Raw genomic sequence first — 27,861 nt, 5'->3', positions numbered from 1 at the left:
ATTCAACTACTTGTTACTACACTCTTACTGCAACCTGTTAAGTGATATGAAGCAATAAAGTTTTTATTTGTGAGCCAAACATTTAGGTGCATGTTTGATCATTTCTCTCTCTCTCTCTCTCTTTCTCTCTCTCTCTCTCTCTCTCTCTCTCTCTCTCTCTCTCATTCCAAATCACAGACATTTTTAGTTAAGTTATATTTTTCAGTTTCACAACACATAGGGCTATGAGCAAGAAACAGGCCTTAGCAGGAACAAATAGCGCCTGGCATGAACATGGTTTAAATTTGGTTCAGTTACCTCTGGGCGATGGAGTGCATGTGCACAGGCTGCATGTACACTCCCTGAAATCTGTGTGTGAAAGGTGTTCGATAAGCTGCACACAACCAGAACGAACGAGCCTCTGGGCCTGGATGCCATACCTCAACAGATTCTCAGAGATGGCCTCTTTGCTCAGCCAAGCCATCTGTGAATGCTCTGATCAATGCTGGGACAGATCCAGGAGGTGATGCAACTGCGTTTAGCAAATGACCACAGCGGCTAGTGGCTTCACAAACCTGGTCGTTACCTCTATTAGCCCTGAAAATAGTCTTTCAGAATGGAGGACCTGGATGAATATGTTTGTTGGTTACCCTTTCAAGTGGTTAGTAGAGCTGACTTATCAGACAGTAAAAATTTGGCCCATCAGCCCTATAGAAAAAATGGCTTATCTTCTAATATTCCTATGGGTAGGACTTACACTGTGTATGTTATACTCAGTAGTTTATGATAATATATAGTAGTTATTTTGGTGATGGTGTTAATTTCAATGTCTTGATCGGGCCTTCTAGCTGTTTCCATGAGTTGGCAGATCACTCTGTATGAGCCCAGGTGTGACTAGTATGTGTGTAATGCACGTCCAGGCCTGTAGAGGGCAGATATATTTTAGAAATCAAACGGCCACAGGGCAACTTTATACTGTAATGGCAGGATGAGTATGGAAATTTAATTGATGTTTTAATTTACCTATATGTATGGCAATATTGGTATGAATATATGCTGTGGAAAGTATATGCAGTAAAACAAACTGCCTCCTTAAATAGGCCTACTTAATTTTCACTACGATAGTTTACTGTTACTCAAAAAACGTTGTAACACATATTCGTCAATAAGGTTTTTATTTTGATTTTTTTTTACCAGAAGCCTTTTTAATTCTGTCTGGCTTGATAACTGCTGCCTTCAAGTACTCATCGTATTTTCCTGATTCCCAGTTCGGCAGCCGTAAATACGATATGCCGCACATCCACGTGCTTTTTGTCAGTAATTACGTGTTTTGATTAATTTATCAGCCATAATTTGCTTCCGTGCTTTCCGCCCCCTTAACGTCACATCTCGGCCACTTTAACACTTTGACGGGTCGTTCATGTGGGCTGAGGTTGTAATTTCTGATATCTCCGACGGCACTTGAAGGTAGCAACAGTGGAATCCTAATTGGAGGCAGATTTTCACCATGAGGAGTGGCTTCTCCATTTCTCCAACTTCTGCTTCCCTAACATTGACCAAATCTTCCCTTCAGGTGCGGGCGACTGAAGAAAACAGTAAACAACTGGATGGGAAGAAAAGTTTTGACCATTCCGAGTCGCTGAACATTTTGAAGCCACGTTCATGGTGTATTCGCGTACTTCATTTTGAGGTAAGTTGATTAGTTTTACCTCCCAATTTTCTGTGTCAATCCTGTTGTTGTGGCCCCCGTTATAGTCCTCGAAAGAGTAACGTTAGCTATGTGGCAGCTTTCTTATCCTACCCATTTTGTGTTCAAAGAACTGTATCAACAAACTTCACACTTCTCATTTCCAGTCAAACAGGGAGCATGTGCTAGCATGTTTAGAAAAGTGACTCATTTCCATCTGTCTCGTCTAACCCGTGTTTTTACTATAGCCTGGGAAGGAACTTCATTTCCCAAACACTGTCATCACTTCTGTCATAAGACTTTAAAACCGAAAATGCATGGCAAGATTTCCACTAAATAAACCGCGTCATGCAGCTGCTCTGTCTCTGCATTCCCTGAAAAACAGAACTAAAGCAATCCGGTGATACATTTTACAGGGAAACTATACAAAGTATAAGCCCCTTTTGGAATAATATAATGATACCATAGGAGATAAAAATGTCACCAAGCACGACAAAGTCACTATAAACTCACTATTGAGTACTGCAGTCACACTATCCTTAGGGTTGTGCCATTCCTGCTTGTTATCAAAAAAGTATATCATTTCTCAGTTTTCTTCAGGATTTCAGGCTCTATGGAACATAAACTTCTACTTTAGCTCATTATCTTCTAGTTTTTGGTGTTGTCAAGGTCACATATGGGTACAATGATCAGCCTTGATGAGTCCCATCACTAGTCATACCAAGTGTAGGAGCCTTGTGAATGGTTGCCTTTACTAACCTCAGTCTCCCCAGTTCACTGAACCTTAGAGGAAATCAAACATAATCCCCTGGTTCCTGTCCCGCTCTAGCTCAGCCTTCCTCATGGGGAAGGACTTCACATAGCTGCTGTAATGCAGGGCCGTGATTTAGGCCTATAGAGACTGTAAATGACAAGACATTGCTTTCATTTCAAATGCAAAATGCCACCATTTAGCACTGCTTAGTTTTACACTAGCAACAGTTAAAAGAGAGTTAACAGAGGAAACGACACTGGGAATGCAAAACCTAAGAGGGAAACTATTTGGTTGCCCTGTCTTGTTATCTTGTCATGGTCACATCTTCTAAGTTTGTGTTGAATTTGTCCTTCACTTGTCTGGATAAGCTATTGCACAATAATGTGTGGTTACAGGCGATGAAACCAAAATGTTTAAATGTAACTTTATGGCAATGTATGGCCATCGTCTTCAGAATAACACCCAGCAGGTTTCTACCATTTGTCCCAGTTTTTTTGGCAGTTTTTCTGACCCTCATGCTTTTTGCAGTTGATGTATTGAGCCTAGGGGTTTTTTAAAGCTACAACATGCAAATTTTTGCCTTGAGGCAGTAAAGTGTATTGAAACTCCTGCCTTCCTGCCCCTTCATTGGTCAAGTTCATGCTTGTCACTCATCTTGATAAGCTTTCTGATGAACTCTGTTGGATAATTTAGCACCTAATTTAGAACCTACTTGGCACATTAAACTTATTCAGCACACAAAGGACCATGTCAACTTTCACATCAAGTGGGAGAAAAAAACTAACAAAAAAGAACTGTGAAGTCTGTAGGCTGTATGCTGCCAGTGTCCCGCTCAATATCTCCTCACTATGTAGAAAAGGCAGCAACTGAGTAGCATCCTACCTGTCTAGCAGCATACTACTCTACTTCACTTTTGTCTCCTTCAGATGACACCAGTGTGGAAAAGAAATGCTAATGTTCCTCTGTGTTTTTGAACGGGCCTTGTCTACTGCATGTTAGCTTTGCTGTTCTTGCATTTTTACCTCCGCCAAGGAGGTTATGTTTTCAGTGCCGTTTGTTTGTTTGTCTGTTTGTTTGTCTGTTAGCAGGATTACGGAAAAACTACTGGCCCGATTTTCATGAAACTTCATGGAAGGGTGTAGCATGGGCCAAGGAAGAACCCATTAAATTTTGATCCGGATCCGACTCACGAACAAGCAATAATGGCACAAACCTTGGTGGAGATCTGCGCTCTCCGAGTGCCCTTCTAGTTTCCTGTTATTTTTACTATGACTTACCTGTGTTGTGGCTGCAAACTTCACTTTGATAGCCACCACCCAGCTCTGCGCTGGCCACGCCCCTATGGCACACACCCACAGTAAAAGGTGTACACCCCCAAACGTCTCAAATATCAATGAAAAGCCAATTTCCGGCAAACGGGTTTGTTAGCTATGTACACACAGGGTCACAGACTGATCATGTATAATATATCCAATTGTATTATTTTCATGTGAAAAAGTTGCATATTGCAGCTTTAAGAAATGTAATGGAGATTGGCAACATTGCCTGCGGCAGATATGGGAAATGACAACTTGTACAAAATCGTTATTGGTAAATTGAGTAGCAAGGAACAGAATTAAATTGGAAAAGCACTGCTGATACATTTGTTGCAAGAGTTGGCCATGTACACCCCCTCAAAGCCACTTGATAGTGTTTGTCTTGGCTAATGCTAACACATGACAATGTCCTTGCTCTTGCTCCCCAGCTCCAATTTCGAGATAAAGAGGTGGGGCAGAGATAGATAGAGGTGCGTATGAAGGCTGGATTCTCCCACTCTCCGATGCAGTCCTTGACTGGCGATATTCAAGGTGTCATGATGGCTTTCATGCACGAGTGTGTACAGCTTTCTTTTCACTTTTGTTTCAGTTAGTTTCTAAGTTGAGTCGCCTAGTTCCCTTTCCCACAAGCCTTGCAGTTTACAGGAATCCATCATGTTCTTCCTCCTCTGGCCGTGTTCACCCAGGGTCTCATTCGGACTGCTGGGCTGACTGTACACGGTCATGTATGGCAACGTTTCTCTGCACTGTGCACAGGACAGGGAGCATGCACTGCATGCCCGCCACAGGTAGGCTGTATGTTGTCAGTGTTCAGATGATTCAGATGAATATCTCCTAAAAGCTAACTACACAGGAATCGAGGAAACTACTTTATTATTCCAATGTACTTTTTTTTTCTTTCTTTTTTTTTAAGGAAAACATGAGATGGTCTATTATTAAAATATCATAAAATGATACCACTGTAGCTATTTTAAATATCAGTCTAAAAATATGGATGTAAATATTTCTACATTTGTGGATTTGTGTGTCCATGTATATTTAAGGATAAGTAATGGTAGTGTTATCCATGTGAACTTTTTTTGTGGCAGTAAGGCGACACCTCATTGGCTGTCTGATAACTGGTTCAGACTGCAGGAGGTCTGGGCTGGGAAGCTGGACTGGCCCAAGTGTCAATATTTCATGGCACTACTGAAACATTGATGATGAGGATATTCAACTGATTGCCAGGCTGTGTTTTCACATTTTGGCCTGTTTTGACACTCAGCAATTACAGGATTGTTTCCTTTTCGGATATCGATAATGGGGAAGGACAGTTAACAATATCTGACATGTTACCGATAAAGACTTTTTTGTGGTAGATGTATGACAAATTCTCATCTCAGCTGTTTTTTCTGAGGAACAATTATTCTAATTCTCACTGGTTCAGTGTAGTGCTGAAACAGTCGATCGACAGAAATTAATCGATTTATAATTTTGATAATCGATTATTTTAATTTATAGTAATTTATATATTTACATTTATATACTTGTATATCCCTAAAAAAATACCAAACATTTGTTGGTTACAGCTTCACAAATGCTAAGATTTGCTTGTTTTTCTCAGTTTCATATAATCAGCTCTAGTAACGATTAATCTGAAAAATAATCAATAGATTAATTGATAATGTAGTTGAAACAAAATCTTGTATTTTGTTAATTTTGTCAATGTGTTATTGGTGAAATGTATGCAAGTATGATATATTTCTGGAAGGCCTACTTTATCTGCATTGCCATCGACCAGATTTTATATTGCATCACACCATAGAAATGTCAAGCATTGCATACAAGCCTAGTCAAGACAGTGTAGCAATAGACTGGCAAGGACTTTTCTACATATGAAATGAAGTCTGTGCATTCACCCTGTCCCTGTCAGTAGAGTCCTGTGGGGTAACAGGTTAGCGACAGTCTGATAATCAGAAAGCTTCTGGCCCAGTCCCAAGCAGCAGCAGAGACTTGTTTTCCAGCTGGGAGGTAGCAACTGGATGGTGGCTGTGTTCTAACTTTGGTGCTCACCCTCACTGCCATGGCTCTTTAGCAAGGCACCAACGCCCTAACTGCTGTAGGAGAGCTGCACTAGAGGTGGTCCTGTGCTTCATATTCATATTGTTGTAAGTCTTAAATGGCAAATACATTTTTCTCCTCTTCCTCAGTATCTTCGTTACACAATAGAGAAGCGTTAAGCATGATTAGCTGTCATTAACTTGCCTGAAACTTAATTCCACATGGTCTAGGAATGTGAATAATTTCCTTCTGACGTTTGACCTGACATTTGAGCTGGCATCTGGTCAACTGAGGTGCCAGCTTTGATGCCACCTGGCCCACTCTGCAGCTCATGGTCAGCATAGTGGCTGGCTGCAACATATTGTTTCCTCCCTTGGAGGGCACCATGGGCCAGACGTCTTAGTTAATTCAGACAAGTGGATTTCTCTAGATCGGCCACAGCTGAGTGACTAGAAGCTTTGGAGAGGGGATTGTAATGCGGTGTGGATTTATTTCTGTCTTTCCTTTTCTAATGCACCGTTATGCCATTCCTGTGGCATTTCACCCAACAAATCATTAGGAATTATGGAAATCCAAGAAAGAGTAACACTCACTTGACCTGTCTTGATAAAACTTAATTATCATACAGGCAACTTAATTTTCAGGGGTCAAGAACAGTGTGGTCACCCACTCATAATGGCTGCCGCTGAATGATGATTTCACGGAGTGTTGTTGCAAATAGCCTTAGGGTTCCCTGGAGCCACTTAAAGTGGCTATAATCACCGCTGCGTCTCTGGCCTAATTGGAAGTGACACACACCAGCAGGTGGCTTAGAGATGCAGGTTACCAAGAGCCGAGGTAATGAGAAATGCGACCATTGGCTATACCCGGCTGACCACTCTCTCTTCGACCATTTCTGCTTGGGAACAACCCGGGGTTAATCTACATTCGCCTTAAACAAAATATCTCAGTGCCTGACACCTGACTGTTAAGGTCCATCGAGAACACTGAGCAGATTAAGTCCTTTGTTTTACTGTTACCGTGGGCTGGCAAAGCACGCTTAGAGAAAGCAGCAGGTCCACCGGAGCCTTTTTTTGTAGGCAGTTGGGACACTGTGGCTGCGTGCGTTATGTGTATGCACACCAAAGGAGAGAAGCTGAGGACGGTTTTGCTGAAAGGGCTGCGTTTGCTCCAGAGAGTGACCGAGAAGCTTGAGATGTCCGTCGTGTCAAAATGTCTAGAGTGCATCAGAATGAGAAGAGGCAACAGGTATGTGGGTCGGTGCATTAGCATGGTCACTTCACACTGAGAGGTAATAAGTTGTCCTCATTTGGATGTAGGGCAGTAAGTAAATCTAAACATAGGAAACAATCTTTTTTCTTTATTTCTAAGTCTTTAATTGGCTTAATACCAATCAGTACAGATCCACCACTATACTCTACACATTGCATAGATATATTATTTTCATGGAGCTATAGAAGGCAAATTCCCTGTAGGAGATCTGCTGTCCAGTTGGAATTTGCCACTTGTAATATTTTTGCCACCAAATTGTGGGTTAGTAGCATGTAGAAATGAGGAAGCTGCTAAATTAAGTTAGCAACAGGTTAGGGCAGCACAATGTTGGCAAAATTTCAAATTTATTTTTTTTCATTAGGGTTAAGGTTAGTCATATGAACTGAGCTACATTTAGTCAGACTTTTCTACATCAATAAATATATGGGAGGAAAACTGATCTTGGTTTACTCAGTTTGAATATACTGAAAGGTTTCTCTGACATACTGTATAATGTCATTTGCAGGACAGAGTTTCTGCACAGTGCTAAAATACCCTGTTCTCAAGATATCAGAAAAATGCAGACTTGCAAGTTGGAAATTGCAATATTGTGGTTTCAGTTTCTTATTTGTTTTTAATTAATTGTTCCTTTCTACTATAGCATATTATTGTTCACGCTTTATGTTTATGCAAGTATTCTGCTTGTTAACACCTAGGTAGCTACCTAAGTGTTAGCTACAAGAAAGTAAATAAATCCTCATACATGTCCTGCAAAGTACCTTTGAGTCTATCATAAAGCTTCCAAATCAGATCAAGAGGTGCGTTTTGCATTAGGTTCTTCAGAATGGATTGGTAAATGGCTTTTCATTTGCTTGAGTTTGTCTAGGAGTCTCTATTCCCACACAAAATGCATCTCACTCATGATGATACTGGTGATATTTTCTGCCCTCTTACCAGTACTGTACACATGTGATTTGTGTGCCTTGCTAGAACCCAAACCGGGACCCATGCATGGTTGGATTAGTTTTACAATTTTATTATGTAATCCCATAGTTTCCCCCACTCGGCAGACAAGAACCTGTTGTTGGTTATGTTTTGACTTGTGAGCTGTGTTAGAGGAACTGAGCCATTTTTTTTAATTGAGGGTTGGAAGGAGGAGAAAAAGGAACGGTCTTAACTTTAATAGGAAGGGTGTGGGAGTCGTAAGATGCTAGTCCTTGCCACAAACACGTCTGAGTTTACTTTGTGTTCATGGTTCAACGTAAGGCACACATTTTCATTCCAAGGTATTTTTGGAGTTTTTGGAGTTCATGACCGACAGGAAATGGCCCATCCCATTTTGGATGTGCAGTTCTTGAACTTCTCTCTGCCTAACGTCTACTGTCCCTGTATGAGTGCTACTGTACCAGTGTGAGGAAGGACCCCACAGTGACATTTTACAGCAGACCCCTCCTGCAATTTTTCAGATTATCTGTCTGTCAGAGGATCGTTTTAGAATTTAATGCATCATACAGTTGATGGCCCTCTACTTTCCTGTTGAATTTATGCTATGCTTTTCAATGTTGATTAATACCAACGCCTGTATATGGTCAGTGTTAGGACAAGACTAAAAAGACCAAAAAAATTAAGCCCACAAACATGTCCTGGGATATATATTTGGTTGTGGCCCTTTATATGTGACCTGACCTACGTTGTGGAAAATACCACACTCTCCTGATGTGTTTCAAATATCAAATCTGGAATGTACCCTTCTATTCTAAACATAGCCTCAATTAAATTTTTTTATTTCCTTATGGTGTCAGATTTTTTGCACATACAACTCCCGTTCATTATTTATGAAGCTTTCTTTTCTCTTGCCTTTCATTTTCTGTTGATCACATCCCAGTATTTGATTGTATGTCACAATAAGGTTAATGCCAAACTCTCCTGACATGTTGAATTATAGAATCAGATTGGTTCCCCTTTCTGTCAAGCTGATTTTATAGTTGTCCAAGTTCCCTTTCACTTCTCATGTAGATTCCACTTCCCTGCAGGATGGAGTCGTCGTGTCTGGAGCTGGCTCTGGAGGGTGAGCGGCTGTGTAAGGTAGGCGACTACCGCGCCGGTGTGTCCTTCTTCGAGTCGGCCATCCAGGTTGGAACAGAGGACCTCCAGATCCTGAGCGCCATCTACAGCCAGCTGGGCAATGCCTACTTCCACCTGCAAGAGTATAACAAAGCCCTGGAGTACCATCGGCATGACCTCACCCTTACTAGGTAAACGGTTCCACAACCTTAAAGTCATTCAGTAAAAAATTCAATCACCAAATCCTTGCTCTGACTTGGTAAAAAATTTCACAACCTTACTGTCATCAGGTACTCTCTAACCGCTGCCACACCCTGATCAAATAAAAAGTTTCCATTGGCATGATCTATTGTCATTACTACTAGCTAGTTATACTGAAAGAACTCACCAAGTAAGTAGTACCACCAAAGTTGAAAGCACACATGGCTTGGTTTTAGGTAATTTCTGCTATAGACCTACTTCCAACCTCCATTGTTGTGTAGTTGCCATCAAGTGACAGTCACTAAATTGGATTCAGGCTATTTCCCCAAACTATCACCGCGACGGCTCAAAAATGAAAACAGTGGATTTCCAAAATGATTGCGTGACTGCTCTCTATATCACCCACAAAGCAGGCTCTAGTTTGTAATTGTGGGATTCATCAAAGCAGCATTACTATAGCTGCTGTTGGACACAGCACCACTACAGTAAACTAGTAACATCACTTCAGATTCATTATTGGTTTCTGCTGTTTTTCCACAGAACCATCGGAGATGAACTTGGAGAAGCCAAAGCCAGCGGTAACCTTGGGAACACATTGAAGCTTTTAGGACGGTTTGATGAAGCAGTAGTTTGTTGCCAAAGACATGTAGACATCACCAGAGCCATGTACGATAAGGTGAGTCATGATATGAAAAATGAATAGGGAATGCCACTGAATTCCAGAGATACAATTTTAGGACTACAGTAACTTATTTAGGTTAGGTGTTTAACATTTCTTGAGTCCACACAGTTAGTCTCCCAGTCAGTCGATCAGCTCCAGACTCCAGACTGCACATCTTAACAAACAAACATCTTGGACATACGTGAATAGCATGAGTAACTTCTTAAATTGTCTGGAATGCCAATTTAACATGGAAAGCAATGTGATATAAAAGCTTAAGAAACATTCTGACAGTAAAACCACAGAACGCACATTTTGTTTTATTGTTCTCTTTTTAAAAGATCAGTCAGATGCTTCAGATTAAAAGGCCCATTTGCTTTAATTAGACACTTTTACAACTAAATTAGAATAAATGGATGCGTAGTTGTTTTAGATCATGACACATGATCCACCGAATAGTTTTGGTACACACCGTAACTGTGGAGCATCAGCTTACCAGCATCTAGAATAGTTTGCCAGCCCACATGCAAACAAGAGGGTCTGGCGTCAGTGTATTTTAAGTGTATAATTACAACGCTGGTCACTCTGGTTTCCTTCTGTGAAAATCTGGTGTGCGTGCTGTAGGTTGGGCAGGCTCGAGCGCTGTATAATTTCGGGAACGTTTACCACGCCAAGGGCAAGAGCATCTGCTGGATCGGAGTGGAGCCAGGAGAGTTCCCCGAGGAAGCCAGGATCGCCCTGAAGAAAGCTACACAGTACTATGAGTGAGTTGGTAGCACTGTTATAGGATGTTTACTTTTTGTTTAATTTTGATGGCTCGTAGGAATGACACAGGTGGCCTCATGGTTAGTGACTTGACTGAAAGGTCACAGGTTTGATCCCCACGACAGCCATGTATCCTGTGAAAGTGTCATTAAGCAAGACATTACTTTACGTCACGTTACTTTAAGACAGTGAACAACATTGTAAATCACTCTGGATAAGAGAGAGTCACCTAAATGCCTAAAATGTAATGTAATGAGTTGGTAGGTTATTATGTGATGGCTAAAATTGCTATGCTCCGGGCACACCTTGGTCGCCTCAACTTTCTCAACATTTTTAATGGGAATACACAAGTTGTCTTCTTGAATGTCGTGTTTCCTCGAGCCTGAAGTTAACGTCTCTAACCAAGGAAATACTGCGTTTCAGTAAAGCTGCTTAATCCACAAAACCTTCCTTATGAGCTCAGCCTTGAATGGGAGGGTGGCATTGACTAAGCCCTAGAGGTGAGAAAATGTCCTTGCCTTTGATATTTAGCCCAGTCAATTTATCATCATGAAACAAAAGAAACAGGATGGTCTCTGAACTAAGGGAATTATTGGGCGTGGGCTCTACAAAGGCTGGAAACAAAACATAATCTATTTCTTCTTCCGCAGGATGTTTTATTATGTGAATGGAATGTAAGATGAGTACATGTGTATCTGTTTTTTGTGCTCCTGTGTTAAAAAGAGCAAACCTGGGCCTGGTGAAGGAGATGGGTGATCGGGCAGCTCAGGGTCGGACCTATGGTAACCTTGGTAACACTTACTATCTACTGGGAGACTTTGAAAACGCTGTAGCCGCCCATGAAAAGGTAAGCATCAAATGACTAGTGACAATCAGAAGTCTATCTTCAGTGTCTGCTACACAACACCTGCTTCAACTCTATTTGCCATTTATAGTTTTCTTTCTTTCAGCCTTGCCTTTTTATCCACATAGATTTCTTCCATTTTGTCAGTCCCCATGACTGTTAAGGCGATGTTCCCCGTCTTGATTACCTCAAAATGTTGCCTGTTAATCTTGACCTTAATGGCAGTAATGTGCACCCTACTGTTTGTCCTGGTTGGCAGCGCCTCCTCATCGCTAAAGAGTTCGGGGATAAGTCGGCTGAGAGGAGGGCCCACTGTAACCTTGGCAACGCTCACATATTCCTCGGCCAGTTTGACGTGGCAGCTGGTCATTACAAGTAAGTAAACCAGCAGGCCTCTCACCTGGTGGTGGAGGTTGGCCGGTATCTCCCTGTATGATCATCACACTTGGACATGATACGATTAGGTTGTTGTTGTTGTTGTTGTTAGGGTTTTTCATTCTATCATAATTCTGCCTCTGAACTACAGTTCATTTTTTTCTGTCTGCTGACTGCAGTAAGAAGCTGAAATAATCAGCCAGGGCAACAATGTCAAAATTATACTAATGAATAAACAACCATGAATCAATTTGAATAAAGTAGATTAGATGAAACTTAAATGATCCCTATTGGGAAATTGGGTCATCCCAGCAGCAGAGAATAAGATATAGATAAGGATAAGACAAATGAGGAGCACTGAACACAATCCAATTAATTACAACAACGAAACATATTTAGAATAATACAGCAAACAAATAAAGATACGTCTTCATAATCCAGGAGCATTACTTGATGAAATTCAAAAGTTTTCACTCCCTTACTCTGACATTTTCTAGATACAGAAGCTCTTAGAAAATGGCAACAAAGGGAAAGAATAAAAGACTAGATAACTATCATTCTTCTGCACCCACCCTAGACATTCTTTGACGTGCCTCCTCTCTCCCCCTCCTTGTGTTTTGCCCCCAGGAGGACTCTGCAGCTGGCCAGGCTGCTGAAGGACAGGGCAGTGGAGGCCCAGGCCTGTTACAGTCTGGGGAACACCTACACACTGATGCAGGACTATGAGAGAGCCATTGATTACCACCTCAAACATCTGGTCATCGCTCAGGACCTCAAAGACAGGTATCTGCCATAAATGCCATTTGTTGTTGGCTTTTACTCCCACAAACTGCCTTTGAAGTACAGTGGCTGCATATATTTTGTTACTGTCATGCTCATTGAGCTACAATGAACTCCAATATATCGGCTAAAGTCAAAGGGAAACAGCATTTCGATGGTGTCTTCCTTCCATAATTCGACGTACAGTATATCTGGTTGAAACAACATGTTGGGGCAGCTTGTGCATGATCTTGAGCTGTCACAAATTTTTATTCTTCAGAATGAATAAATGCAAGCCACTTGGACGCAACCATAGAAACGGGTTTTCACCACCATACCATGTCGCCACTTGTTTCACTTTGAAAGTTGCCAAGTTGCAGGTTTTATATGATGGGGAGGCGGAGGGTGGGATTGTTCAAAAATCTGTGATGGTATTATTGGCTTGGATTTTTATTTACGCCTATTAGTACGCCATATAAAAACCATGAAGGATATGCGGTTTTCCTGTAAGTAAAAGTAATGGGATTCTGATATAAAAATGTGAGAAAATACAAATTTAACAAGTTTATTGTTAAATAGCTGGACATTATGATGTAGAGAATTAGCTAACAAGGTGAAAGTAATTTTTCGTGTCATCGTGACTTTAATTAAAGCTTTATTCAAGAATATGATTCTTCAGGATTATGCCTGATATCCAATGTATTTGGATGTATAATGCAGCATTGTTTTCCTCACTTGTTTCCTATTTTTTTTCCTGCGAATTGGTGTTGCTTTCCCACACCCCTATCCCTGTTCATTTATGTAGGCCATTTCATTCACACTCCACTCACAGTGTTTATATGTGGCCCGTGTACAACAATGTGTGCCCTACCCATTCTTGCATAATCTAAACTGGAGTTACTCAGCCTGTTTCTCTCTGTGTGTTGCTGCAGGGTCGGTGAGGGCAGAGCATGTTGGAGTCTAGGAAATGCCCACACTGCCCTGGGGAATCACGAGCAAGCCATGCACTTTGCTGAGAAACATCTGGAAATTGCCAAAGAGGTGATTGTTTACTGTTTACCTCCTTCCTAGGAGAATACAATCAGTATCTGCCATCTGGTCACACCCCCATCTGGTGGTTGTCTGGGGAACAGCGGGGAACTGGCAATATTCCACAATTAAAATTTGACTTCATGGAGAACTGGCCACCACCAATATTGGCCAGGACTCATAGCCACCACCACTTGCTTTTCTTTTAAAAATGTAATCTAAAAATCATACTGCAAACACACATGAAAAGACGGCAAAGAAGACCTTGAATTTTAAGGAATGTTTTATGCACACAACAAAACCAGTGTACTGAAAAAGCCCACTCAAATCTTGTCACATTGTTTTGTATTTGAGTCATATACTCACACTGAGTTTCTTTTACATGGACTGTATTCATGTGTTTGGTCCAGACTGGAGACAAAAGTGGCGAGGTGACGGCCAGGATGAACTTGTCGGACCTGCGGCTGGTCGTCGGCCTCAAGTCCAACTCCAACATCCATTTCAACAGCTACTGCAACACCAACACTAACAGCTCTGTCCTGCCAGCCAGCCACCAGGGCTACCACTCCCTCCCAGGTAAATCTGCACTCCTGGACACAGTCACAAATACAGTTTAGGACATGTTGGGGTCCTCCATCAGAAACATTTTGGCTATTTAAAGCCCATTTTGTGTATTTTTACAATAGATTTGGATGATTTACGTTCATCTGAACTTTAGAGAACATGACATTCTCCTCCAACTCCAGTGATGACAACACCCCTGTTATTATGTTAAAAGTAGATGTGGGGTTTTGCCAGACAAGCCACATCCTGAAGAGCTACTCCGTATGCAGGGTTTGGGTCCGGTTCAAAGCAACTTCTGTAGCATAGCTGAGTTTGCAGACATAAAAAACATGAACAGGGTTTTTTTTTTTAGAAACTATTTTATTATACTATGTAGCTCCATTTGCTTGCAATTCTTTTAATTTTTTTTTTTTTTACAATGTGATACATTGTTGAACTGACTGAACAAGGGGTGTTGTAAGTAGGCGCAGGGGGGTGGAAGGAAGACATTTTTGCATTTTACTTCTTAATGCACAGGTTTGGTGACTTTTGACAGAAGTTATGGGACTGGTTTGGATAAAAATACATGTCTGTTTTCATTTAGCTTGTGTTGTGTGGGTGTTTGTGTATGCGTCACTTGATGGTCTTGTCGCTCTCCAGGATTTTCAGTGTCTGGAATATTTCTCCATAGCAGCCAAACAGACTGAAATGTCTAGATTATTAAAATATGCATGGAAGAAACATGGAAAATCAAGAAATCTATGTTATTTACTCTGCATAGAGGAATATAAACAAATAGCTCAAGTGGCTGATACACAGGCTAATTAGTCTGGAGTAGCCTATAACACCTAATGAGCTACAGAAGCCTGCAGTTCCTACAAATTAGCAAAATGCCACATTGTTTTTTAATGATATCCAAAAGCTCATGCAGTAGCTTACAATAATAAAATATTTGTCAGATAAATGCTTTATTATATGCCAACTTGAGCACAAGCGACTTTTTAACAAGCAGCCAAACGAGCCATAAAGTTTTGGAGGCTCATTTAACATTTATGAATGACTTTTTGCGGTGAAGGTGTGAAGCTCCACTAACTAAGGCATTTTCACTGCCGGTGTCTCCTTTTGCTGTTCAGCCACTTCAGGCTGCTGTTACCATGTGGGAAATGACTCGTCTTCCTCACTTGCACAGTTGGACCCGATTTTGTGGGTCTATGAAATTAATAAGTCTCATGAATCTCAAGAAAGGTTTCTAATTGTACACAGCCTACATACAAAGTGTTGTGAAAGGAAGTCATCGCTTGTGATTGTGGCACATAAAATGGTGTCAAACGTGCATAATTGCACACAGACGCATATGAACTAAACCAGAAGACCAAAGGCAATAAAGGGGAGCTGCTGAAAGTGGTGTAGCCACACCCCCCGCTCCCCTACTTCCACCGCCTATGCTTACGGCTGTGGAAATGTTCAATTTTATGGGGAAAATTTACCAAGGTCTGGACCTCGGTGTCCTCATATGTGGCTACAGCATAAATTCAGCCACACTGTTGGATTTTGTGTCTTTGTTTCAGGAGTCAAGTCCCCATCAGGGAGGAGAGGCAGTGCAGAAAACTTGGAACTGCTGAGACCGAGTCCGGACAAAAGTCCACCTGGGCGTACACAGCCACATTCAGTATGTATACACTTACTTCACAAGGCAACAATGTCTGATGTAAAATCGTTTTGTTTTGGTAGCAAAGTGCAATATCATTTTTTTTCAAAGTTGCATCTTGGAGTGTATTATTCTCCCATTTCTACCGCCTATCTATTTGTAAAGCATTAGACCTCCTTGATATCATGAAAGTATGAATCCTGTTCTTCTAACATCATGACTGTGTATGCACACTGAATGCACAGGACTGGGATGAGGATGTATTCACCAGGTCTTCCAAAAATAACACAATCAAGGCTTCCACTAAGCTCTTCCTATTCCACCGCCTGAAAAGCAAGAAGCAGAAGAACAACAAATCGTCCCCTAAAGGCCAGCAGGAAAGCAGCAAGGAGCGCTCAGTCCCTGAGCTGGACCCATCAGCATCAGCGAAGGTACCTCTAAACAGCTGTCATCATTTGATATCATCAGTACGCTACCTTCAAATACATTTCTAGAATTTTCTTTTCTTTTCAGCAATTTTGACTTTTGACCTCTTGGAAACGACTATAAAATCCAATAGCAAAGACGCCTGATATGTCACTGGTTAACTTAATTTTCTGAAGGCCTTTTCTGATGTTGTCAAGTCTATTTGTAATACTTAAGTGTTTGTTTGGTGCTTTTCTTTACACTATAGTCAGGATCACGGGACACACTGGGAGAGGATGGCTTTTTCGACCTCCTCTCTCGTTTCCAGGGAAACAGAATGGACGACCAAAGGTGCTCCCTATTGGACGGCCAGAGCCGTCTCCCTGCCCAATCCTCTCCCTCCTCCACCCCACCTGTAGCCGAGAGGAAATGTGAGTTGGCCCCTCCCTGTGTGTTTTACCCTGTGTTCACACCATATGCAAGAATTGTAAAAACAAACTGGTCCTGAAGGGAGTCACAGCAGTACAATACATTTTTCCCATGAATCTTGAAACCTCCAATGACTGTCACTGAGTTAAGAAACATAGCATTTCGAGTCCAGTCCTGGTTGACCATTAGCCCCATATGGTGTGACTGCAGTGACTTAATGTCCAAAAATATGTGCTTTCCTTAATAACTTTTGTGTACGCAAATTTTCAAGTGTTAATAAGTGTTGATTAGACTTGTATAAACACTGGCAATCATGATTTTAACACGTTCAGAATTCAATTAACACTGACAATTTTGCTGTATACCTCATCCTGTGTTACTTGTGGTGTGAAAGATAACTCAAGTTTCATGGAGAGTTTTTCCATGTTCCTACTCTAATTGTAAACCCCTCCATCCCATCCTCCTGTTTCTTTACCCTATCACTCTCTCTCCCTCTGCTCTTATTTCCTTCATGTATATTATTTACCTGTGGGTGATTTGAAGGGGCTAAATCATTAAATACGGGAATGATTCTCACTTTGGTGCAAGAGGTCCTGGGTTCACATCCTGAACCAGCCTCCAAAAATGTTACAATAGGAGCTTCACAATGGCTATCTAGGGGGATAACTCTAAAAGCTCTCTAACAAAAGGTGGAGCCTATGTGCTGGATACGTGTGTACATGTATGTGATGAGAGATGAGAAGGAAAAAGGACTGGTTGATGAGTAAAATGCAGAGCTCACCCCTTCCACTGTCAGAGCAGTACCAGTACAAGCATGCTCCACTATGAGCGACTAGCTCCTTCTGTACTTATGAGGAACAATCCTCTATCCAGGTTTGTTTTTAGCATTATATGTTGAATCATCAAACAAAACAAGTCCAGCAATAAAAAACAAACAGGCAGGCGGGGGCAGTTTTTGTTAGCAGTTCATAAGGTTTGGTAGTGGATTCCTCTCCAAGCATCTGTTCTTCACTATTCTTCATAGGAGGCCCATGCATACAAAACCTCCTGCCTTTGAGTCACAGGTTTTCCACCAATCCATGTATGCCTGCCAATCAAAGCTAATATCATCCCCCTTGTTAACATTATGGAGGTTAAACGCAAAGGACAATGACGATTTACCCGCGTTAAACTTGAACAAATCGCCCACTGATAATAATCGTCTATGCTTCCAGCTATTTTGGAGTGCGAGACACCATTGCAGGATCCTGGTCATTTCCTGGAGCTGCTGGCGAGCTCCCAGGCCCGTCGTCTGAACGACCAGCGAGCCAGCCTGAGCCATTTTCCTGGCTTGCGACTCAGCAGCTCCGACCCGCCGCACACACCCTCCACCTCCAACACAGATCAAGCCCACTCACAAGGTGATTACACAGGAGGAGGTGGTACCGCCAACTGTCGCCGTCTCCCACAGTTTCACTAGCCGCACGTCCTGACCTGTGCTCCTTTTCTCCTCCCAGCCCCCATCTCCAGTACAGATCCTCCCCACACACCCTCCCTGTACAGCCGTCTGGAAGCCAGCGCTGAGCACCCAGATGGGGACGATGTCTTCTTTGACATGCTTGTCAAGTGCCAGGTAAAAACAAGGACTCTAATATGCTTGCTGCCCAAGACCTTCTGATTGATAATGACCCTTCAGTGTCCATAGCCAATAAGGAGTGTGCTCCATATTACTAATGCAAATCCTTCTCAGCTACTTTATTGAAGGTCATAGTCATGGATTGTTTTTGTAAGGGGAGTGGGCAAATCACTGACCTTTAATTAGAGGTGCTGCATTTAACTACTCAACCATCTCTGGGCTCTAGGATTTATTTTTGGGCCAACAGTCACACTGAACGTTGCTTTTGTGTGTTAAATTTTCAGCTACATAAAACATTTAACAGTAAACATCAGGTTTTGGTGTCAGCCCCTCAGAATCAAAGAGCCAGGGCTTCTTTCTCGACTCACCATTTTGCACCAGTGTTCAACAGTCATACAGGGAGAAATCCATTGTAGAAGATGAAGAGATAACAATGTACCAAATACCAAAGACGTTGCATTTTGAGTGAGCAGCGTGGCTCGTACATTGACAGGAAGTATCACTACTATACTTCACGTCTCCTCTCTGGGTTTTGTCGAAAGGAATTCTGTGAAATACAGGAAAATAGACAAGGCAGGTAGACGGAAAGTGGGTACAACAAAAAAGTTACAACAAAAAAAAAAATTACAACACTACATCACAAAATAACTCCTGGAATTTGTTCATCATAAATGTATTATTTAACAGTATCCAAGGGTGACTTTTTCCTTTTTTAAGATGCCAACGATACATACATGATTTCTTGTACCACATTGTAAGTTCCTCTAGATAAGTGTCCACTAAAGTAACTGTACTGACACACTTGTTTCAGGGCTCCAGACTGAATGACCAGCGATGTGCTGCTCCCCCTCCTACAACTAAGGGACCTACCGTTCCAGACGAGGACTTCCTCAGCCTCATCCTGCGCTCTCAGGCCAACAGGATGGAGGAGCAGAGGGTGCTGCTGCCCCCTGGCTGCACTCAGTCCAAACCAGACTGACTCCAGGGTGGAGTTTCACCATCTCAGGATGTCAGTTGAAGTCGATTTTGGTTTTCGTAACCCACACCACCCTTTATTTCCTGCCTTTTTGGATTGTCCTGATGACATTCCTGTGAGGCTACAACCTCATCAAGACTGCCAAGAATGCAAGGGATGCTCCAAGGAATAATGGACCTACTTAATGCGATACTGGGCATGTAAGACTCTACAATAAGAGATTCCAGTTTTATCCAGACTTTTCAGGGTCCTTTTTAGTTGGCGGCTCCTCTGGGTTGTCGGCACCTTTTTCTTGTGGTGGTATCCCCTGTTGGCTGCTTTTGCCAGAGACCTCATCACCACTGAAGTCTGTGTGTACTATGGAAGCTTGCATCAAGCTACTCATACAGGCTGTGGGTTGTGGTTGTTCATTGGCTTTGACATACAGCATCCTGTATTCCAAGATCATAAGCCAAACCAAAGAGATTTCAGCTTTTGTGATGAGGGTCAAGAGACTTTAACTTCTCACCTCCCTGTTTTTAAAGTGTGGCATGAAGTCAAGTGCATGTGCTAGTCATGCCTAAGGGAGCTGTTCTCCAATCAGGAAATGTGTAATGTTGCACAGTCAATCATCTTCCTAATCTCGATTTTAATTCACCTCAGACCTCCAACAATGTCTTCATCACAGAAGGCCAAATGACAGCAATCTCCTCTGGGGAAATAAATGGCCCTTTACTCAACACTCAGATCTGCAACTTTTGAGGTAATTGGAGCCATTTATGTAGTTTCCTGCTTCTGTATATTGTGTTGGAGGTTTTTTTTTTTTTTAAACAATGTCCATTTTATATTGTTAATGTTATGTTTGCAGCAATCCAATATGTGTAAATGCAATTAACTGATCAGTGGAATTTTTCATCTTTGACAAGATTTTACAGGGGATTAACAAATGTGAGAAAAAATGAAATGTTTTATTCTTGCCTTTATATTTACAATTTCTCCTGACCTTGGGGAAATAAAACCTTTAATCAGAAGAGCCACAACTTTGAATCTACATTCTAACTCCATTTATTTAACCCTCATTATTTACAAAGTACATGGGATTTCTTCAAGTGGCATGCTTAGGTAAACAAAATAGAATCTCAGTGTCAAATCTTTTGCATCTATATATATCAATATAAATTAGTGTATTTACAAAGCATTCTCTGTATCAGTGCATCATATTCAGACCAGATATTCTCAATGGCTCAGATTCATACAATTAGAACAGGTGAGGGAGTGCAAAACAAGTGGACAGTAATTTAGGCTACATGTGCACTGGGGTCCTGTCTTTTCAGCAATGGCTTCTTCTTCCAAGGAAAAGGATGTGCCATCACACATTCACTAGATTGAACAACTGAGTAAGTTTTTTAATTGATCGACCCGCATGGGGCTTAATGGTAAAAACATAAAGTTTAACCAAAGAGTGCTATGCTTCAAACAGATTTTCAATATTCATATTTCAACACTTGGATGCCATGACTACAGCTTTCCACAAGCAAAAAAGAGAGGGGTGGCGGGTGGACACAGGCCCCATGTATTAAAGTGCATGTCACATGGCTTAGGCTATATAGTCCATGATACAACTGTACCCATAACAGAATGGAAGTCTGTTATGCCACTGAAGTCAGCCTCTCTTCATGCCCCCTGCATCTGCAAGGAAGAAAAAAAAATAATCTTTGTTGTTTCTATTATTTATCTGTTTGTCTAGATCAGTAATTTTTAATCCTGGGCCGTGTTCGGAATGGGATACTACCAAACCGAACATACGACATGTGCCATAGAGTTACTTATTGCATGTTGTGTGTATAGTATGAGAAGTATCCCATTCTGTCTCCATCCTCAAGAGACCCCCTGGTTTTTGACTACCTGGTGGTTAATTACATTCACCTGGTGTAATTAGAGGCTGCATAGGGTGAAATAGAAAACCAGCTGGACTCTAGCTCCTGAGGTCTAGGATTGAGAGCCACTGGTGTAGTTGAAGTGATTAAACATCATCCTATGCCATTTGGACCTCACTCCATTTGCATCCCCAGTTTAAAACATCAAAGCAATGATCAGAGGAATGGCCTCTTGGTTTCCACTGGAGTAAGCTGCATTTGACCTCACCTATTCGCACAACAGTTAAAGAAGCAGCTGTGCTTCTCTTTGAGCCGGTACACCCCAGAGTTCGGCAGATCGTTGCACATCGACAGGAATCTTTGCAGCTCTGACGTTGGGGCTCCACTCTGCTGCTGTTGCTGAATGATACAAATCAGAATGTTTCATTAGTCTGCACTGTCAAAACTGTTGTGCACAGAAAAGGGAAACATTTGTTAAAAATGAAACAAAATGAATTCTCAGAAACAACCATATAAGCCAACTTTAAGAGAAACGGCACTATTCTCTGCTTAACGCGCTGAAATTGAGCCAGCACACAACTGCATCATTTAAAGATGAGTGACAGTGGGTTCCAAATTCAAATTTGATGATGCAAATTAAAGTGAGAGTATCCTTCACCTTGATGGTGTCATAGGTGTTGGTGATGAGGGTGATGAAGAGGCTGAGGATCATGTAGATGAAGAGCGAGACAAAGGTATAGAGGTAGACTCTGCTGAAAACCCACACCAGCTTGCTCTTCTGCTGCATGTTCTTAAAGGTGGGGAACATGTCGTCTCCGTTGATCAGCGAGAACAGGCACTCCGACACCGTGTTCAGGGTGCGGAACTAACAAAGAGGTCAAAGATGAGAAAAGTGAGGTCAGAGGTACGATCATGTTCTTTTTCTTTTTGACATTTTTTCTAATGAAGATTCTGTTTCTTTTCTAGACTCCCCTGTTACTTCCTAATTTTTTTTTTAGGGGGGGAATAATTCTGATCACATCCTTGTTATATCAAGGCTGCATTAGGCCTTATAATGCCTTAAGGCTGGGTCAACACTGGATCAAAAATAGAGCTGGTTATTAAACAGTTTTGACCATTTTTATCATGCTTATCCTTTCTTTGTATTATGTAAACACTCCTTGCCTTCTCATGATATGGGCCGAGGACAATCCAGCCGCAGAAGCAGTAGCTCAGGTAGATTATCCCGGCACAGCAGATGAAACGGATAACATTTGGGAAAGCTGCCCTCAGTGTGAGGATGAGAATCTGGAAAAATCCACAGAAAACATGGTAATAGACTTGAACATGCACACCCAGAGAAAACCTGTTCCAAGTACAGGGCAGATTGAAGAAGATAAAACTTGGAAGTATCTGGAGACACACAATAATGCATTTTCCCCTCGAGAATAACTTTCAACTTATCAGTGACTATCTACCTATGATTTAGGAGTCCCTTCTGAATAAACATGAATAACTCTCTTCCAAAGCCATAGAAGTAAGACTTGAGCATGTGATGTCAAGTTGTAAAATCTTCAACTGCTCCATAGACTATGAGTGAGACAAATAACGTGGTGTGGGACGTAACGTGGGGATGGATCACTCAAACATGTAAACCAATGGGATATCAGTTAGGGAGAGAACCCATTTAATTTGATGCAAAGTGGCGGAATTGTTAAAAAATCTGTGATAGTTTTATTGGCTGGAATTTTTATGTACGCCTCCTGGTGCACAATTAGGTCACCACTAAAGATTATCTGTTTTCCAGGAAGTAAAAGTAAAGAGATTTTGATATAAGAACAAAAGAAAATACATTTAGTTGCCATTTTTTTGGCATAAACTGTCAAATAGGCGTATGGTATAATAGACTGAGCTAGAAAGACGAAGGTCATTTTTCATTTTGGTGTGACCAAGTTATTGCTTTGTGTATGATATAGTCATAAAATCTGAAGAAGCTGTTGTGTATGTATGCGAGTTGCACATTTGAAAAGCAAATGAAAATGATCCAGTCTTACATTGTACTTCTTGAAGTAGCCCATGTAGCGGATGACGCCAATCCAGACCAACATGGTGCCTATGCCAAGGAAGATGCTGCACACATCATAGCTTGTGAGGGCCTAAAGAAACAGTGTGAAATCAGATGTTTGAAGGATCCTATGAGTAATGCAGACAGTAACTAATATTCTGGATAAACTTCATACCTGCATAGTGATTAAACATACTTTTTCTGAATATTACTCAATATTCTGTTATTAGTAAAAGAGTGAGTGACATTGCAATGTACATTTTGAATTAAGTTGATCATGAATTGACCTCAGCCCTGATAGCAAATGCCCATCACCTTGGTCTGGATCTCTATTTTGAGAATGGAGCCAATGATGGTCAGTGTGTCGCTGACAATGATCAGGATATACCAGCCGCTCAGAAACTCCAACTTGTCCGACCATGGAACCTCTTTACCACTGTAGTTCCTGCAGTAGACTGTGTACTCCTATTTGGAATAGAAAATATAGTTGAACAGTAAATCTGTGCAAGGCAGGAGTCAATTTGAGGAATGATTAATTTTTGTTTGCATTTATTCCCTTAATATTAGGAGAGCATGCATGAACACAGTGCTGTATCTCCACACCATAACCTTTGTTGGATCTGAACAAAGCAACCATTGTATGGGATAAATTAGAGAAAAATACACAACTTCAAATTGCTCTACTATTTCAGTGTCAGTTCAGTTGACTTACAAACTGCAGCCGTATCCCATTGAGCACTGAGCGGGTGCAGAGGGTGAGGGAGGTGATGCATGTTATAATGATGAGGCAGTCAAACAGCACAGTGAAGTATATGTTTCTAGCAGCTGAAGGCACAGAGAAATTAAGATTATGCACGTTTGAAAATGAAGCACATCTTCAAACACAGTTTAAGTGAGTACATTTACAAGTATCGTACAAGACCACTATGACACAGCAGCCTATATAAACTCCAGCAATCCTGCAACACTTGGGCTAAAAGTGAGACTAACGATTCCTTCATACATCTAAACTCAGCTCATCTGACTTACATGCTCCAGTTACTTTCCAGTCTCTGCATTCATTGATCTCCACATCATTTTCCAGGTCAACCTTTATCCTGCCGCTGTGGGCCTGGTTGTTGAAAGTGATCTGTTAACCAGAGAGTAGTATTCAAAGGGGGAGCACAGAATCTTAAAGAAGGCTTGCATTCAAGCAGCCAAACCCTGAAGCTAAACATTCACTAGCCAAGCCCTAAAGCTAAACATTCAACTATTCAAACCCCACGGCTACACATGGGTCACCGTGTGCAAATCCACTTACTTCAAATTGTTTAGAAGTGTGTCCAATTATTGGCTTCACACAATGGTTGACTGAACAGACTAAAATTGCTGAGTTAAATGCAGGATTCACACAGATGACTCATTTCATTTTTCTTCAAAGCCATATAACTCTTTGCTGCGTGACCCGGTAAATAGAACATTAAATCATTGCCACCGTCAAGGCAGCAATGAAGTGATCAGATCTGTGTCACATCACTGCTGGAATAAAAAAGTCTGACGTGATCCTCGAAGTGTGTACCCAGCCATAAAGACAAGTCAAGTGACACACCATGACAGTGAAGTCGTAGCAGTCTGGAAGCTCTCGATGCCTCACTGTCTGCAAGTTTATGGCCTTGAGAACAAACACGATCTTCACAGACAGCAACCTGGAAAACACGGCAGGAAGGGGAGGTTATTTTCCCATCATATACAATAGTATGTTCCTGCCATAAGATGAAGACTACGCTCAACTGTTATTTACCAACCTTTTGAAATGCAATTCAAAATTAGGAAGTAATTCCCGCAATGACTGGGGGTACATCGGAGAAATCTCAAGGCACTCTGTTGGAGACAAGCAACAAAAAAATATTACAATGTAAAACATTTTGCAAAATAAAACTGGGATTATCCATTTCTCTACTCCCATCAATTAGGCCTGTTGCATTTCAACCATAAAAATCACTAAAATACAGATCAAAACAATAATCATACCAGTTTCCACCTGGGCATCAATTTCAAAGGTCTCATTTCCGGGGTAGATGGTGCCGTTCCTGTAGTACTCTTGACACAGTGACATGGGGGTGTAGATGACACCCTCTTTCTCATATGCATGATTGCCCACTGTGATGTTGCGCAGAAGTCCATACTACAAATGGACAGTTGAAATCTCTCAGTTGGTATATAGGCACTTTATTTAAACATAAGGAAATTGGGCAGTATCTTGGTGCGTATTAAACTATTGTACATGTTAATAAGTACCTTTCTGAACAAAAAAGGCTGAAACAATTTAGTTTGTTTAGAGGAATTGTCATTTTACAGCAGCTTTATACAGGTATAATCCACAAAACTAAGTGAGACATTGACATGACAAGAACAAAGTCCCACGACAAGACAGGACTTTATAAGCTTTTGGGCCCTATATGTGAGCAGAGTAATAAAACTCCATCAATGATTTACAGTAATACAAAATCAAAATGGGAAAGGATATTTTGTTATACCGCCACAACATCTTGTGACACCACTAAATTCCAGAGAATAAAAGGAAATAATCTTGATGGTGTTTCTTGCAATAAAGAGGGGGAAAAAAACATGTTGCCATTCAGTTACCTGTTCAATTACGTAGTCGATGTGATCATAGACATCTGCCTGTCTGTAGAGAGCATATGTCGCCATGCTTCCATCAACATAATCTTTCAGGAAGAGGTGCTTAAAAGCCATCAGATTTTCTTCCTTGAAGGTGACAACCATCTGGTTGCTCAGCCCAAAAGACACCAGCTGGGATGAGATAAAGACATCTTTAGTCAAGGTGGTAAAACAACACCATGACGATTGCTTAGGCCATGTATGACTTCACTACCTGGACAGTAATAATGGCAATTTTGATGATCTGCAGAATGAGTTTCCATGGTTTTCGGCCACGAGCGTGGTACTTCTCACAGGGGTTCATGAAGTAGTATTTGATCTTCCGTCTGAGGCTCTCCACATTGTCCAGGTCCTCCTGGTGCTGCTGTTGATGTTCTAGCCAGGAAGGGTGGCCGTAGGAGTCACTGGACTCCTCCATGTCTAAAAGTGATGGTTTATGGACAACTTTGGTGCCAGGTTTGGACAGGAACTGGCAAATGCTAATAAAATCACTGAGATTAACATAGTGGAATGTAAGGATCAGAAATGATAAAATAAAATAAATTAACTACATGGCCCATCCACATGGGCTCAACATCTATTGTAGGCCATGGCACGAAAGGGTTTGAGAACCTCTGTCTTGAACACATTAAGTCAAAATATTTAACTATCTACCAGAATGACTTCTTCAACAAAATAGTCCAATCATGGTTAATGGGTTACCTGAGCATATCTGTACAGCCAAGCTTGCATGACTGACTTATATTGCCATACATAATGCTGCCAGGACACAAATGTATTGGTTGGTCACAGGATAGATAGAAGCTCTAATAGGATAGTTTTACTTTGACTGTCTAAAGTGTCAGAGGGTAGCTATTTAGTAAACACATCAATGATTGAGTGGGAAGTTAGATTAAGCGGAAAAGGTCAGGTGTTCCTACCTGAACATTGCTGAATAATAAACAGCAGCTCGCATTCCGACACCTGATCAGTTTCAACCACTGCGTTAAACTATCAAATATGATATGTACTTGATACGAGTAAAAAAAAAATCTCATGTCAATCGGGACAACAGTAAATAACACAGGTATTAAAGACAATATTGGCCAACTCACCACACAGCCTAATGTTACGCCGCAAGTTAATCAGTTTGACTAATTAACTCCACCTGGCACCTGCCGCTGTGTCCGAAATGTCTTCAGTCTTCTTCTCAATTAAAATTCAGGAGCACTTGATATATTCACTCATACTGTTGGTTTATTGTTAGGGTCATATTTAACTAGACTACTCGGCTTCATAGCGACTTGTAAAGCGCCTGTGTCTTCTCATTGAAGTCCTCAAAGGTGCATGACTAGGCTAACACAGGTAAACTTCATTGGAGGTGACGTAACTTTATTGCTGGGGCGTGATTGGCTGTTGAATCTGTCAGTCACTCCATTTTTTACTCCTGTAACCACTAGCAACCAAACTCACAGTGAATGAGGGTGAGAGATAAAAAAGTGAAAACATGAACAGGAGCTCAAGCTAGCACGATTTAAAGAACGGGTAAAACTTATATTTTCGTCTAATTGTACAACGTGTATATTGTATAAGAAGTACTCGCATTTCCAACTGGATTTAAGGTATCGTTAACTGGGAATAGATGAAACTGACTTGACATCATCCACATAGAATAGAGTAAGACGTCTCTAACATGACTCTCTATTACATTACCATTAACGTTACTTCCCGTGATTTCGCGAAATTAATTGTAGTGTCGTAACATCTGCCCGTTTCGATGCAATGGTGGAGTGCAAAAGACGGTTGTAACGTCTCTGTAACGTTAGGTAGTTAGTATTAACGATAGCAAATTATCACTAACTAACTAACTAAGTATCACTAACTAGCAGTGAGGTAACGTTAGCTTTAGTTGGGGAAAAGTGGGTAAACGGCGAGCATCATAAAGCGAACAACCATCCATGTCAGCAACAAAACATTAAC

At 41.3% G+C, this 27,861-nt stretch overlaps 2 protein-coding genes across 4 annotated transcripts; one reads left to right on the top strand and one right to left on the bottom strand.

Moving 5' to 3' along the window:
- The first annotated feature begins 1,532 nt into the window (after window positions 1-1,532).
- LOC139663730 (G-protein-signaling modulator 2-like) lies at window positions 1,533-20,420 on the top strand. 3 transcript variants are annotated; one of them, XM_071542452.1, is made up of 16 exons: window positions 1,533-1,669; window positions 4,165-4,206; window positions 9,061-9,282; window positions 9,833-9,968; window positions 10,578-10,717; window positions 11,442-11,565; window positions 11,822-11,937; window positions 12,565-12,720; window positions 13,629-13,737; window positions 14,136-14,301; window positions 15,837-15,937; window positions 16,162-16,347; window positions 16,590-16,752; window positions 17,965-18,150; window positions 18,247-18,362; window positions 19,177-20,420. In XM_071542452.1, exons 3-16 carry the CDS (start codon window positions 9,062-9,064, stop codon window positions 19,342-19,344), a joined length of 2,088 nt encoding a protein of 695 aa, XP_071398553.1. In that variant the 5' UTR covers window positions 1,533-1,669; window positions 4,165-4,206; window position 9,061; the 3' UTR covers window positions 19,345-20,420. The 3 variants fall into 3 exon arrangements, with proteins under 3 accessions (XP_071398553.1, XP_071398554.1, XP_071398552.1); XM_071542453.1 differs by lacking the exon at window positions 4,165-4,206 and having other exon boundaries at window positions 1,537-1,669; window positions 10,629-10,717; XM_071542451.1 differs by lacking the exon at window positions 4,165-4,206 and having other exon boundaries at window positions 1,537-1,669.
- Window position 20,421: 1 nt separating this feature from the next.
- mcoln3b (mucolipin TRP cation channel 3b) lies at window positions 20,422-27,182 on the bottom strand. The gene is made up of 14 exons (XM_071542455.1): window positions 26,997-27,182; window positions 26,117-26,322; window positions 25,867-26,034; window positions 25,252-25,405; window positions 25,026-25,101; window positions 24,830-24,926; window positions 24,271-24,370; window positions 23,954-24,066; window positions 23,557-23,706; window positions 23,231-23,332; window positions 22,362-22,484; window positions 21,856-22,062; window positions 21,466-21,596; window positions 20,422-21,009 (listed from the first exon to the last, which is right to left on the bottom strand). The coding sequence occupies exons 2-14, from the start codon at window positions 26,318-26,320 to the stop codon at window positions 20,970-20,972; spliced, it is 1,665 nt and encodes a 554-aa protein (XP_071398556.1). The 5' UTR covers window positions 26,321-26,322; window positions 26,997-27,182; the 3' UTR covers window positions 20,422-20,969.
- Window positions 27,183-27,861: the final 679 nt, after the last annotated feature.

Source organism: Centroberyx affinis, unplaced genomic scaffold (genome assembly GCF_046629955.1).
Source record: "Centroberyx affinis isolate AG114_WGS23_722 - 3 ecotype Tasmania unplaced genomic scaffold, CSIRO-AGI_Caff_v1 ptg004108l_1, whole genome shotgun sequence".
NCBI classification, from domain to species: Eukaryota; Metazoa; Chordata; class Actinopteri; order Beryciformes; family Berycidae; genus Centroberyx; species Centroberyx affinis.
Note: the sequence above shows the minus strand (reverse complement) of the source record. Positions and strands in the feature narration are given on the sequence as shown.